Raw genomic sequence first — 15,293 nt, 5'->3', positions numbered from 1 at the left:
ACTCCTATAATCCCATGTTACTGTCCAATTTGCTTCTACACAGTTTTGTTTTGCCAGCAGTTATTTTGTTGCTACACCATTTCCATTTACAAAAGCACATTTTGAAATTTGAGGCTAAAAAATTCCACTATATTTCAAGGTCCTGACCATCATATTATTACACAATGTGTTGTTCTTTAAGCCCAGTTGCCTTTGTGACAAATCTAAACTGATCACTATAGACATACGTAATCCACCATTTGTGAACAACTGTCTTGCTGTTGGTCACTTTGCACCAAATTTACAAGCCATTTCAATTCTGCAAACCAGGGACTCAGCCTATCCATGAGCATTGCCAAAAAACAACAAAACTCACATCAACCTGCTCCTGACTACCAAACATTCCACCTCCCCAGAAGGCTGACAGAGAAACTCTGAAATATGTTGAAATCTTTCCATAACTTTGCAGCCTATCTCTTAAAAGACCATGTTGATGGTGATTCAACATTAATGAGGTGTACCAGCTTAGTCATCCACAAACTATGGCAGCATGTTTTTAACAACAAGGACCTCATCAGCAAAACAATTATGATCCTTGTGTATAGAGCAGTTGTCATGGCTACACTCCTATATTCCAGTGAGAGATGAAATGTTATTACAGATACCTACCAACAGTAGAGTAATTCTACTGGCAATACCTCTGTTACAGCCTCGAGAATGAATAGAACAACTAACAAACAAACTCTAGTATTCTTCTTGATGCCAGCTCAACAAGCTTTTGGGCACATCAACAATGAAAGACTGGACACTGTGGCTGCACAACTGAAAAGTGTCTTCCCAACCAGGTCCTGTTTATCTAACTTTCAATTTGCCAAAATTCCAGCACAGAATGAGGAAGATGCTTCCAAAACATCTGTTTAGATTTGAAGGGTGCTTATATAATTTAGATTAGGTGAACTAAAACAATTGAAAGTCTAAAATTAATCCCTTTAAATTACACAGTTTAAATAGTGTTGGCATGGCATGTTGTGGGTGTGCAAGATATTGGTTAGGCCACTTTTGGAATACTGCATTCAATTCTGGTCTCCTTGCCAAAGGAAAGATGGCTTTAAACTTGAAAGATTTCAGAAAAGCTTTACAGGGATGTTGCCCGGGTTGGAGGTTTTGAGCTATAGGTAGAGGCTGAATAGGCAATGGCTATTTTCCCTGGAGCATCGAAGGCTGAGGGGTTACCTTATAGAGGTTTACAAAATCACGAGGGGCATGGATAGAGTGAATAGTCAAGGTCTCTTCCCCAAAGTAAGGGAGTCCAAAACTATAGGACATAGGTTGATGCTGAGAGAGGGAAGAATTGAAAGGGACCTAAGGGCACAATGTTTTCATGCAGAGGGTGGTATGTGTACAGAATAAACTGCCTGAGGAAATCATGGAGGCTGGTGCAATTATATTTAATAGGCATCTTTTTGAGTATTTTAATGGAAAGCGTTTAGAGTGATATGGGCCAAATGCTGGCAAGTGGGACTAGATTAATTTTGGAAAGCTGGTCAGCATGGACAAGTTGAACTTATTTCAATGCTGTACATCTCTATGAGTCTCAAACTTGATGTTGGAGCTCCCAGCAATACCTATTCCAATTCATGTCGCTACATGACATTTTTCTAGCAAAAGAGATCAACTGGCTGCCTCTTGTACCAGATGTAAAATGGAGATGTGTGATTGGTTAAGCAGGTGACTTCTGTCCTTATTGTCACTTACCTCACCAATTACCAGGTAACCATGAAGCAGAGATATCAAACCTGCCCTGCATCAGGAGCTATGTCTCCCATTAAACCCAGATGAAAATGTCCATCTTTTCAGCTCCCATGCTTTTTTTTCCTGATGAGACTGTTGATCATTTCAAGTTCTTTCTTTACCTTGTTTAAAAAAGAAGGCAGTTCTGCCACCTGTAAAAGACAAGACCTCCTCTGAGGTGTAACCCATCATCGTACTTGCCATTGGCACACTGTGTTATGGAACAAATAAAACTAGGAAGGGCTGGTGCATCGAGTCTATCTTCAACCCTGCTCTAGACAGTAATGTAGACTGGAGAAAAATCCATCCACTTGTGACTCTCAGTGCTATCTAGACAAGGAAGTTGCTAGGTTTGAGCTGTTATACAAGGACGTAATCAGTGCCTGCCAGGGGTTTCCACAAATTTTCACAGTGCCTCTGGTCCAGGAAAAAAATAGGCGTTTAGATTCTGCTTTTGATGAACATCTCTTAACACTAATGGCCTGGGCAGTGAGCAGAAAGACAAAAATTGAGCCTTCATTTATCTTCCAGAAGTTTAATAACCTACTGTCACTCAGTTACATAGTTCAGATAAATAATTGTTACATTGTTGCCCACCCATGTGGATCCTATAAAGGGTTGCAGATCTTCAGAAAAAGAGTAGTAGCAAATAGTTAAGTGATGATGGCCCAATAATGTTAATGTTAAACACTTACACGTTCGCCTTTAGGTCCAGGAGCACCATATGGTCCCCGAGGCCCCTCTGGACCCTACGAAACAGAGAATGATTGTAAAAGATTTGAAGATATATTAAAGTTCAGATATCTTAACAATGAATAGCCTTTATTACCCAAGATGGAGGACTGAATGCTTGTAAACAATACATCTCAAAATTAATGGATAGATTCCAAAATATAATGGTACACAGATGAGCTACAACCCAAGGAAGAACTGATTAGTTTTTGTTGAAGATCCAGATACCCTGATGCAGACGATGGAATGTTTAATATCTGTTAATATTTGGAGCTAAAGCAACTTTTTTAAAGAATGTTCTGTATTATTATGGAATGTTGTGGATTATCACAGCTGTTCCAAAATTTATCCAAGCTGATAAAATGTGAGCAGAGTTTTCAAAGCAGATTCTTGGGTGTGGATTGGTCTGAAACCTACAAGGGGAGATAAAGCCCCTAAGAAAAAGATCTCTTTTCCACCTTCTGTGTTATTAAGTGAATATCAACTATGCAAGGAATTGCCTCAACAAAGAACTGCATAATTTTAATCACGTTAACACAGCATGTCAAGATGTCTATTCTATTGAGTGTCCTCTTCATTTATTCTTTGAATTCTGCTTTTTTAAAAAAATTTTCTCCATTATCTGTGCAAAGGTTATTCTTTTCCATTTTTTAGAATCAAAAGGAAAGAAAAACTCACATTTATTTAGCATGCTTCACTATAGTGACCAGATAATATACTTTTTATGTGAATTGAAGAATAAATGTTGGTCAGGACGATTTGAGGGATAACTTGCCTCAACTTCTTCAAAGTGAATTCCAAAGGATCTTTTACAACTAGTCAAGTAGGAGGAGGAAGTCTTGGTTTAATGTCTTATCCAAAAGACAGCGCCTTTGACCGTGCAGCGCACCCTCAATATTACACTGGATTGGGAAGCAAATGCGGAATCTTATGAATTCAGAAGCTAACATGCTGCCAACTGAGCTACAGCTCTCTCTCTCACACACACACACACACACGCACGCACGCACGCACGCACACACACACACACACACATACACACACACACAGTGTAGACGTTCTCCTTCTAACTCATTAGAGAACAAATCAAAATGTTTGATATTCTTACTATCTGGGGATCCTTCTGAAATCTGTATTTTGGGTGATAATAGGATTGGACTTGACTCTGATGCTCCAGCAGCTAAATGACTTGACAACATTCGACAATGAACAAAAGCAAGATTTCCAGGAAAAGCCAATGATGTAATCCATTATATGGCAATGTCCCACAGAGCAGAAAACAGGTGAGTAGAAGCTCATTTTAAAACCAAGTTTTATTTTGAAGTTGAGATTGATTGCTACTTTTCTAGTCACTCCCTAGATATTGATTATTTTTCAGGAGAGCTGACACATTCAATGAATTATTCATATGACTGTGAAGAATGTAAGCACTGACTCACAGACCAATATAGAGTGATGAATAAAAGCTTACTTTTGCACCTTTGATGCCTGGTTCTCCACTTCCACCTCTTGGGCCTTCTGGTCCCTGAAATATAGAAGACTGATTAATTTTCTTTTAATCATTTAACATTTTTATTTACAGCTATGGGCACTGGTAAGTGACCTATACTGCTTTCCAAGGCAGATTGTGTTTGCAAAAATGTTTCATTAGCCAGTACGAAAAAAAAATGTTGTTTCTGATCATTTTGCTAGATTTTTTTTCATCCTCACAACTTAGATTCACAATGGACATGTCTTTGATGAGCATCTGAGTATTCAGCTTCCTCAGTGAGTGAAGGGTGCGTGAAAAGTCCTTCTCAGATTGTCAAACCCACTAACTAATGTGTAAGTTGAGACCAATCATTGATGACTCTTCTTGGCTGTCAACTTGGATGTTTTATTGCAATTTTATTCTATATTAAGACTTGCACATAATCTAGACTGACAATCAATGGGAGTATTGTTGGAAGGGCTGGTCTTTAGATGGGTAAAAAAGAAACTGAAATTGATCTCATTGCCATATATGTACCTATGCCAAGCTAGGATCTTGTGGCCTGGTGAAGGGCACATTACCATTGCAGGGGTAAGACAATGAGATCTCATGGATCAGAAAATCAGATATGCATCTAAGCATCTGGTAGGAAGCCAGTGAATTGAGCAAAGGTGCTCTTAATCCAGCCTAGAAACACAGGAACAGGGCAAGGCGATTCAGCCCCTTGAAACTATCTTGGAGCCATTCATTTTGATTATGGCTGGACAAAAATTTAACTTCATAAACTCCATATGCTCCACCAAGTCAATAGATGCAAGCTATCTACTGTCTCACTTTCTGATTCAGTTAATGCTTACAACACATTACTGGAAATATATTTGAGAAATCAAGGATGACTCAAGAAGGGTCTCGATTATTGTGTCTTCATCTACATTCTCTTATGGTCTTAGTTCTTGCCTCTGTAGTAGTTATGGAGAGACAAACTGAAATATAGATTACCGTACATTAAAAATTTACACAAACATCAAATAATTGAACACTTACAGTAGGCCCTTGTGGTCCTGGAGGCCCTGGCTGGCCATTGAATCCTGGAACTCCCTGAATTAAAACAAAACATTTCAATTTTTGATAGACGTGCACTGAAAATTAACTCTGAAACCAGACCGTTATGCAATGCATGACATCCAAGAGTTAGAAAGCATTTCCCTGCTCTATTGCACTGTATGAAGGACAAATTATGGTTTGTGAAAAAAAATCTCAAAGTAGTCCACACTAGCTATTTAATAGCCAAAAATCAAGGAATTAATTAAGACTCTATCAATCTGGGTAAAAAGTATGGAATTAAAACAGTCAACAATATAGTCAATTCTAGCTGCAGATCACATTCAGCTAAAATTTAAATATTGCGAAAAGGTTACTCTGCAAACTGCAGAGCTTTACAATAAAACAATAGCAATGAGCAAAAAGATTTTGAACTCAAATTTCTTCTAATTAGATTTGGGCAATTTAGCACTAACATATACCTATTGATCTGATGTCTATGACACAGGTTTAGCTTGGATGCCTAGAAATTGAGTCATGCAATGTTTATTTTTTGTTTAGGGACCACTTTAAGTCAACAAAAAGATGCAGAAAAATTCCATTGCTGCCCATACTGGACAATGGTAAACAAGTGGAATCTTGTACCCATGCCAGAAAGTGAACATTAACCTACTTGTTTATGAAAATTGGAGATTTACTAGCTATTTTGGGTCCCACTGCATCAGTGGATTGATCTGCTATAGCTTTCCATTAGAGCGCTGAATTACAATCTCCGTGACCCCAGACTTCGCCCTCAAACTTCAATCTCCCTCTCCCAGACTGCAGTCCAAACCTTCAGTCTCCTTACCACCAGGTTCTGGCCCCTAACTCATTAACCCCTGTACCTGGACTCCAGCTGTAATCTTCCACCTTACAATTCTGTCCCTGGACTTGTTATCTCTCTCTCCCTCAGATCTCCCTTTTTTCACATGCTGCCACTGATCCTCCAACTCCTCCAATATGCTCACACAGTGGGACACACTTACCTACGCCACACTATCCGCCCTCATTCTCCACCTGCCACCATCCACCTGAGCTCATCACTTAGTTTTGTGCTGATCAACTTTCTGATTGCATTACAGGAGCTCCTCCTGCAGCTCCACCTCAATGGGAATGAGAACTCACTTCCAATATTGAGTGCTTGGACCTCATTATTTATGCACAGATGACAGCCCGGCAAACATGATGAGTATATGATGAGAGCAGCTATGCGAGCTTTTAAATTGCAAACCAAAATAGTGATGATCAAACTTGAAATCAATGACAATTTATTGCCAATAGGTTGTCTGAAAAACAGATCGAGAGAAACAGTTGAGGTTTCTGTCATAGAACAAAAATGTATCAGAGATAATGGGAACTGCAGATGCTGGAGAATCCAAGATAATAAAGTGTGAAGCTGGATGAACACAGCAGGCCAAGCAACATCTCAGGAGCTCAGGAGCTGCTCTGATGAAGGGTCTAGGCCCGAAACGTCAGCTTTTGTGCTCCTGAGATGCCGCTTGGCCTGCTGTGTTCATCCAGCTTTACACTTTATTATCATAGAACAAAAATGCCCTGGTTGACACAGTTATTATGCAATGCTGATATGAGTCAGTCAATGCTCGAAGAATGCACGTCTTGAATCTATGGCTGTGGTAGTTATAGGGGAAGTCTTTTGAACACAATTCTCTCACAGATTAGACAAATCATTCTTTCCATGTACAAAGGATATGTTTTGATATAAAAAATGTAGACTTTTTTAAAATGACAAGCTTTCCTGAAGAGATTTTTTTAAAATAGAGGCTGCAAGTCACAAAAGAATTATCCATAGAATCCCCAAAGTGTGGAAACAGGTCAGTGAGCCAAACAAGTCCACACTGACTCTTCGAAGACCATACCACCCAGACTCACCATTCCTCACACCATTCCTGTAAACCTGTGTTTCCCATAGCTAATCCACGTAACCCACACATCCCTGGATACTACCCATCTGGTTCACTAATGTCCTTTAGGGAAGGAAACTGCCACCTGGTCTGGCCTATATATGACTCCAGACCCACAGCAATGTGGTTGACTCTTAACTGCCCTCTGGGCAATTAGCGATGGGCAATAAATGCTGCCTGGCCAGCAACACCCTCATCCTGTGAATGAGTAAAGGAATTTAGCATGGCTAAGCAACCTAACTTACACATCGTTGGACTGTGGGAAGAAACCTAGGCACCTAGAGGAAAGCTATGCAGTCATGGGTACAATATGCTAACTCCACACAGTTGCCCGAAGCTGGAAATGAAGTGGGGACTCTGGTGCTGTAAGACAGCAGTGCTAACCACTGAGCCACTGTGCTGCCCTTCGTGTTTGGCCTTCATTTTAAAAGTCCTTCGATCGAATGTTGAGGACAATAAGGGAGTTCAATTGTTTTGAAAGATTGAAAAAGAATTACTTAAGAGTAGAATTTAACAATGAATTAACAATGAGTTATTCAGCGGTGGCTTCATCTTCTTTTGATATCCTGTATGTAAGCCACCGTGATTCCGAAGGTGACAATATGGCTTTTGAGGCAGAGTCGGATTTTTGTGACAAAAAGGGGTTGGCTTCAGAGCAAATAACCCATCCTATAAATTGCTAAAAAATTTGAAGGAAGATATCACAGACGGTGTTGAAGGCAGCACAGAGACGATAGAGGAAGCTGAGTGGTGGAAAACAGCTGCAAAACAAAAGGTCTGAAAAGAATACACTCCGAACTAAATGAAACATTGGAATGTTTTCCATAGAAGTTAAGGTCTTTCATTTGAGGAAGCCCCGTGCAGACCACTCCTAGGGGTGAAGTCCAGAGCATAATCCATGCCACAAGGTGAAGCCCAGTGCAGACTCCCAGTCTCGGGGTGAAGCCCCGCGCAGACTCCCAGCCTCAGGGTGACGCCCTGCGCAGACTCCCAGTCTCGGGGTGAAGCCCAACATGGCCTTCCTGCTTTAGAAAGCCTGTAATGCTGAACTTTTACCATTTTTTTTTTCTAATCTGTATTTTAGATTTGTACCTAGGTATCTTTGTGCCTTGCTTTATAAGGACTATAATGTTGATCTTTTAGCTTTTTTTTTCATTTTTCTGATTTATACCTAAGATTTTGTATCTATGTATCTTTGTACCGAAGATAGCAGAAAAAATGGTGGCTTTGTACACTGTTTGCTGCACTCATATATCCCTGTACTTGAGTACATGAGACGATAAACACAAATCTAAGATTTCTCTTGTTTTTGAGATAATTGAGGGATGACTATGAAATGCTGAACAACTGTATCTTCATCCCCTGGAGAAAGTGTTAATAAAGTGTTAATAAAGATTCAATGCCACTCACTTTGCTTCCTTTTTCACCAGATGCACCTGGGAAGCCTCTTGGTCCTCGGGAACCCTGTAAGATATAATCAGATCTCAGCATGAAAGAACACGAACAGAGTTTTAAGAAGGGCCAAAATTCTGGGATTACAAGAACATTGAAATAAATGCATTTGTGTGAGATTTCTGTTCATTCCCCAAAAACCGCTGATCACATGACAAATCCCAGGAAGGGGGAATAATTTTAATGTTTGTAAAACAAGAAGAACCACGGATGCTGGAAATCAGAAACAGTAACAGAAATTGCTGGAAAACTCGGCAGGTCTGGCAGCATCTGTAGAGAGAAATCAGAGTTAACGTTTCAGATCCAGTGACTCTTCTCTGAAGAAGGGAGACTGGACCCAAAATGTTAACTAGGACTTCTCTGCACGGATGCTGCCGGATGTGCTGAGCTTTCTCCAGCAATTTTTGCCCTTGATTTGAATATTTGCATCAGACAATATCTCTAATATCCAGTTAGTGGAGTAAATGTTAAATTGGAGTATCATTCTGCCTCTCTACTGGGAAAAGAAGTTGCTTTTGCTCTCAGCCGCCACGAGATATGCTGTACCTAATACAGTAACATACAGTACTGAAGTGACATAGAAATCCCTTGTCCTACTGATTATGACAGGAATACTCTTCCTTTAATGCTTGCTTCAGCCTCCCCACACAGTTGGGTTTAAAACCATTTGAAACACACATAAGCCATTATAATGTGTTGATGGATGGTGAAGGAAGGTAAGTTTAGTCTGTGGTGCTCAAGTAGTCAAATGTGTACAGTGAGGGCTGAACCTGATGGTCGTACTGGTGATCCTGGCCAGAAAGCCAAGGCCCTTCACCTATGAAAGCCCTGATGCAATTATTTGGCCACCAGGCAATTGCCATCCTGGTATCAGAGTTTCCAACCAGTTAAGGGGATAGATCTTGCCGCTAAGAGCTTCTAGTCCATTGGAGGGCTGACAATTCTATAGATCCATTAACGCCATCAAGAACAATGACCACTGCTGGGACTGTAGTCAAACTGCACTGACTGAATGGAGGTCAGGGTATGGGGTTTCTCAGGCCTCAGGCAGATTGTGGAGCTAGATACCACCTTGACAACATGTGTCAGGATTCTTCACCCATGGAAAAAAAACAGAGTGAATAATTGATAAGGACAAATCAAGATTTCCCTCAAGTTCTTAATATGCATTCCCACCATGGTTTCATAGCCTGATTTAACAAATTCTACACTTCCCCTCTAGGTACAGGCACCCTGCTTTCCCTCAAAATTACCTCCTTTTTCATGCTGAACTGCTGTCTTAAACTGGGCTACTTTACTGGTCAAACAGAAATAAGTTGAAAAAAAGTCCCTGCGAAGTCCAAATGAAGACATAACATGCGAACAGTTGTACTGGAGTTTTAAAACAGTACTTTCATTGTTTTAACATGGGATAGAAAAGAAGGTTAACTTCAAACATAAAAGACAAAGCTGTGCCCTCTCCTATACAATATGATTCAAAATCAGGGTTCAAAATATCTCAGCCTAGAAATGGTTGTTGAGATGTCATTCTACAAAAGATTGAATCTCTTAAATTCCTTGTCACCATATAACTGTTGACCTATTTAAAGTAGTCCTTTTTACCACTTGAAAAAATCAACACGTGCACATGATATTATAGATGATTTATTTGGCTTCGGTGTTTCTGGAAATGATTGGGAATATAAATTGTCTCTCAAAAAATTATTTCTCAATATATACATTCTAAAAGATGATTAAATGGAATCACATCAAATACATACCTCAGGTCCAGGAGCACCTGTAATACCTTGTGGCCCAGGGAAACCACGAATCCCCTTTGTTAAGAAACAACAACATAAATTAAGAACATAAGGACATAGAAATGGAGGGGGCAAGGGTAAACCATATAGTTCCTCAGGCTTGCTCTGCCTTTCAATAGGAGTGTGGCTGATCATCAGCATGAACCTCTTTCTCCAGCCCTCTCCCAAAATCCCTCAATTTACCTTACTTTACAAACTCAAAATATAACCCTAATGTTCACATGGATAAGGAGGACCACCAGTTCGATTGGGACAACATCAGGATCCCAGGACAGGCCAAACAGAGACAAGCACGGGATTCCTAAAGGGCTGGTTCTCCAACCAAGGAGGCCATCAACAAATATGTAAAACTAGACCCTATATATATACCACTGCGAAGGAAAACTGGAAGTGAGGTAATCAAATCCAACAGACCCCAGAGTTAAGTACCAGGATGGAAAACACAACATGCTTCATCGGAGGCTGCACTGATGATGTTACCCAGCAGGGTAATGAAACGTCTGCTAACTAATGAACCATCTCAGCGAGCAACCCAACCAAAGCATCAACATGAATCCATTTCCACCATGAATGCATTCGATGATGCAGTATCTTTGGATAGAGAATTCGAAAAACTTTCACAATCATCTGTGTGAAGAAACTTCTCCTCATCTCAACCATAAGTGGTCAACATCCTATTTGGAAACTGTAAACCCATCCAGGGGAAACAGATTTGACTTTCCAGTGTTTAATGTTGACACTGGGCAAGGTCATTGGGGTGGGAATGAATGTGGTTTGGGCAGATTAAATGGACATGAGAGAGAGGGACGACAGAAAGGCATAAAACTCTGGGAACAGTGGAATTACAGTCCCGTCACTTAAATTTAAAAAGTAGGGCCTTATAGTTGAGCTCTGTTGTTTAATTCTTCTCAGAGTATTTGAACTTTGAATGTCATTCTGGTAGTTCTCCAAGCATACCTTCCTTTTAAAAAACGGAATAAAGTGATAAGTGATAATTAAGTTGGGCTTGGAATCGAAGCATCAGAGAGAAAAGTTTGACAAATAGAAACACAGGAACAGGAGTAGACTATTCAAACCTTCAAATCTAGGCAGCCACTCCACATGGCTGATAACCCAATTCAGTACCTTATTCCGGCACTATTCCCATGTCCTTTGATGTCATTAATAACTAGAAAACTATAAATCTTTTCTCTTGAATTTACTTATGAATAAACCACGACAGCCCTCTCAAGGAAGGAATTCTAATGATTCACCTTTCTGTTATTGAAGAAGCTCTTCCTCATTCAGTTCTTAATGGCTTGCCTTTTATTCTCAAATTGGTCCCCTCATTCTGGGACCCCACAGCCAGGGGAAACATTCTTTCTAGCATGTAATGTCTAACCCTTTAAGAATATTTCTAAGTTTCAATGAGATCATCTTTCAGTTTTGTAAACTGCAGACATTATAGTCCCAGTGACCTGTCCTCACAGGGCCGTCCTACCATTCCATGAAATGGTCTGGTAATCCTACAACAGATTCTGTCTTAATTGCACACTATATTCTGGGTTTGCTCGTACCTATATTCTACACAACTGAGACAAGATCTAATTGCTGCTTTACTCAAAAGCTTCTTAAATTGGCACCTTTTAGCCTGTCCAATAAAGGTGGGCTCTGTGAGAGGGTGGGGGAATGGGTTGCCGGTGGATAGGTTGTGGATAAGGGGATAACTCCAGTCAGCAACAGGGACAGTGATTTGTCTCCCTATTCTCACCTGATGCATAACGTAACAGTGTGACAGAATCATTACTGTGCAGAAGACAGTCATTTGGCTCATTGTGCCTGCGCTGACTCTGTTAACCTTAGAGTATTACATTTGCACAAACAAGCTTTTTAAATCTTAGGTCAAACATAGACAAGTGTGCAAACTACACAGAAATGTGGCTTTATTCACATACCTTTGCACCTTCCTTCCCAGCATCCCCAGGGGTACCTTTTTGACCTTTGTGGCCCTGAAAGCAGAAGGGTAATTAGTTTAAGAATCACTATTTCTGAGCAGTTGCAAGGTGCGTTCTGCTGAGACACCAAAATCTAGCCTCACTGAATGGCGGAAGACAGGGTTGATCCCATTATGTCTGCACTCTCAACGTAATTCATACTACTAGGGCAGCAAAAACCAGGTAACACTTTACAAAACAGGAGGAACAATTGGTGTAATTTGCTTGCCATGGTGAAGGAACTGAAGAAATGAAGACTGGCTGAAGAGTGACAGTGATCAAGGCTTGGACCATGCTGGTAACCCCGGCACAGAACGGTCCAGCAACACACATGTGGATGGGAGAGCAAATACCTTGGGAAAGGGGATTTGACTTTTCAATCTCTCACATCAAAGAGTGAAAACCCGTTTCTGTCCGTAGAAAAGATAAATCCACATTTGTCAACACAAGAAGAGGGCAAGTCTGGCCTTGAAGCATCAGTTGAGTTTAGTAGATCTTAGTCCTTGCTTCTGAGTCAAGAGGTTTATGCTTCTGGCACGACACAAGTCACAATTTCAGTTGTAACTTCAGTATGGAATTAAGACAGTGTTCCGTTCTTAGATGATCATTTCTGGATGTCAAATAAACTGAAGCCCATTCTGTGGACTATTAAGGATTTTAGCGCACTACTCAATGGACAGCAATAAGACTTCCTGTACTCTATGCAACATGCCTCAGGCAGATGACCGAACCATTCCAATGAGAATATTAAACAGCTGGAGAAGGATTTGTAAGAGGATAAATTCTTAATGATTTATGGGCCAATTCTTGAATTCCTTCCTTATTGTGTTTTCTTATGTGACAGGTTGCAGGTCAAAAATCCTGAATCATTGTACTTGTACACACTGCGATAATATAATGTAAATGAATTGTTGTTTACCTTAAACCCTAGAAGCCCAGGTGGCCCAGGAGGGCCTGCAGGACAGGACATTTTACACTGAAACAGAGCAAAAATTCTCCTAGTTATGATACACAAATTAACACTGGAATATAAGTTTTCAAAATCAAAAGTCGTTGTTCAAGTAATTAATTTACATTCCTCAGCTAGGAGGTACATGGGTTAAATACATTTTTGTCATGCAACATTACAGTAGAAAGTCAGGTGTGAACATTATCCATTCCTCATCCATATTATAAACGTAAAACAGAGTAGCCCAATGGACTGGTAGATTGATGTACTGATCAACACAGCCTGATCCACTGACAGGCAAAGTGATTCACCAACAAATTTCTTGATTCAAATAACTAATAAAGATCCAACTGAGCGATAAAGTGGTATTTCTGCTAGTGTAAGGATGAGACATGGCTCACAAAGGACTACCGAATTTAATGGGCTTTTACCACAGAAGCTATAATCTATACATGTAACATTACAATCATAGGAATTTGTATGTCTAGTCAAGCTAAACAATTTGGATGCACTGATGCTGATTTTAAAGAGAGGAAATATCAGAGCAACCAATCATTGCACATAGGTAAGCTGCTCCAGGTTAGAAAAAAAAATCTGTTTTATGTCTATAATGCCATTTATGTCAAACAGAAGCACTGCACAATTAAACTGGCAGTATCTTTTGTCAATTGATGTCATTTTAAAACCAGTGAGAAGTTTTTAACGTCAGATTTTCATTTTCATGGATCATATAGGACAGAAGAATTCAATGACTTTTATAGCAGTGATTAGTACCTGTGTAAGTACACTACAGTCACAGGCACTAATCTATGTGGCCTCAAGTGAAGCCATTTCATTTATTGCAGCATGCCTTGTTCCAAAACACGGAGCTCAGTAAGATGCCGTCTGCAAGCTTAAGACCTTTGGGCCACATGCTATTATATGGTGATGAAACATGAGCATATCTCTTGAAAGTACATCACTTATTAGCTGTGAGATAACACAATGCTGCATGCATTGATTTACATCAGCCATTTTCATTTTAAAACTCATCTCCGCCCTGACGATGTTCAATCTAATGACTGATCTTATTTGAAATGCTGACCAGTCCTGCTCCTCAAAGCGGTGCCTGGTTTGCCATCTTTCATACCTTATTTTTGTTTCAAAATTCTTTTTGGCCAGATAGTTGTCAGTTACATGTGAAAACTCATCACTGTGGTCAAGATCTCCAAACTCAGATATGATAAATGCACACTTGTATTCGTATCGAGGTAATGTGATGCATATGCAACCATAAGTATTGGGAACTAAAGGGAAATGATCATCAGGAGTGAGAAATCTAGTACACACAGCTGAAAGGAGAGAACATCATGTGGTTCAAAACAACTCAAAATGAAGGCCTGGATTAAGTGGATGGTCATGAACAACAATAGAAACCAATGCTGCACTTGGATGCCGAAAGGATCAAGGTGACTGGCACATTGAAAGCTATTTGCATAGATTGTTAGTTTCGAATACGCTGCACACTTACCACAACATCTCCAATTCCATCTGTCCCTGGTGTACCAGGCGGGCCCTTTACCAAAGGAAACAAGCAACATTTAGCAACTTGCATTATAAATTCTTCAAAAAAGTTAAAACAGAATTATTTTCTGATATTTTATTTCCATTGCAAATTTGATTCGTGGGTATCTTATACCTTCCTGAAGTGGATTTTATGCAAGCACTGAGACAGCATGAGGGATGGGGTAAAGAAGAAGCCCCTTAATTTTGGGATCTCACGCACACAATACTGTGTAAGTTTCTCAGTCACTCAGAAAATTAGATTTCCATTTGAAGGCCTTCTAAATTGAGAAACAAGCAGAAAACAAACAACTCAGAAGAAAGGTAAAAATGCAGCTAAGAAATGCAATGGGGGATTGTGCAAAGGCGAAGACAGTTAACAGAAAAGAAAATCCCAAAGTTGCATGCGTAGTAAAAGGATGGTAACAGGTCCCAATTTGGGTCCAAATGGGAATTTAGTCATTGCTGTTGACAGGATATGAGCGTCAATGTCAAAATAAATACAAAATTGGTTGGATGATCAGAAAATAATGGTGAACAGATATTTTTCAGGCTGGAGGAATATTTGTAGTGGATTTTCTCAGAGGTGGATTTTGGGATCCT

General features: G+C 39.9%; 1 protein-coding gene across 2 annotated transcripts in view; it reads right to left on the bottom strand.

Moving 5' to 3' along the window:
• Positions 1–15,293, bottom strand: part of LOC125451406 (collagen alpha-3(IX) chain-like) — a 113,954-nt gene that overhangs the window by 51,090 nt on the left and 47,571 nt on the right. For both annotated transcript variants that reach the window (XM_048528451.1, XM_048528452.1), the window contains exons 16-23: positions 14,659–14,703; positions 13,119–13,175; positions 12,161–12,214; positions 10,188–10,241; positions 8,386–8,439; positions 5,018–5,071; positions 3,974–4,027; positions 2,466–2,519 (exon numbers count right to left, since the gene is read on the bottom strand). In XM_048528451.1, the coding sequence (XP_048384408.1) occupies positions 2,466–2,519; positions 3,974–4,027; positions 5,018–5,071; positions 8,386–8,439; positions 10,188–10,241; positions 12,161–12,214; positions 13,119–13,175; positions 14,659–14,703 (426 nt within the window). The remainder of the gene's footprint in view (positions 1–2,465; positions 2,520–3,973; positions 4,028–5,017; positions 5,072–8,385; positions 8,440–10,187; positions 10,242–12,160; positions 12,215–13,118; positions 13,176–14,658; positions 14,704–15,293) is intronic.

This window comes from Stegostoma tigrinum, chromosome 5 (assembly GCF_030684315.1).
Source record: "Stegostoma tigrinum isolate sSteTig4 chromosome 5, sSteTig4.hap1, whole genome shotgun sequence".
Lineage (NCBI taxonomy): Eukaryota > Metazoa > Chordata > Chondrichthyes > Orectolobiformes > Stegostomatidae > Stegostoma > Stegostoma tigrinum.
This window is presented reverse-complemented; position numbering and strand designations above follow the sequence as displayed.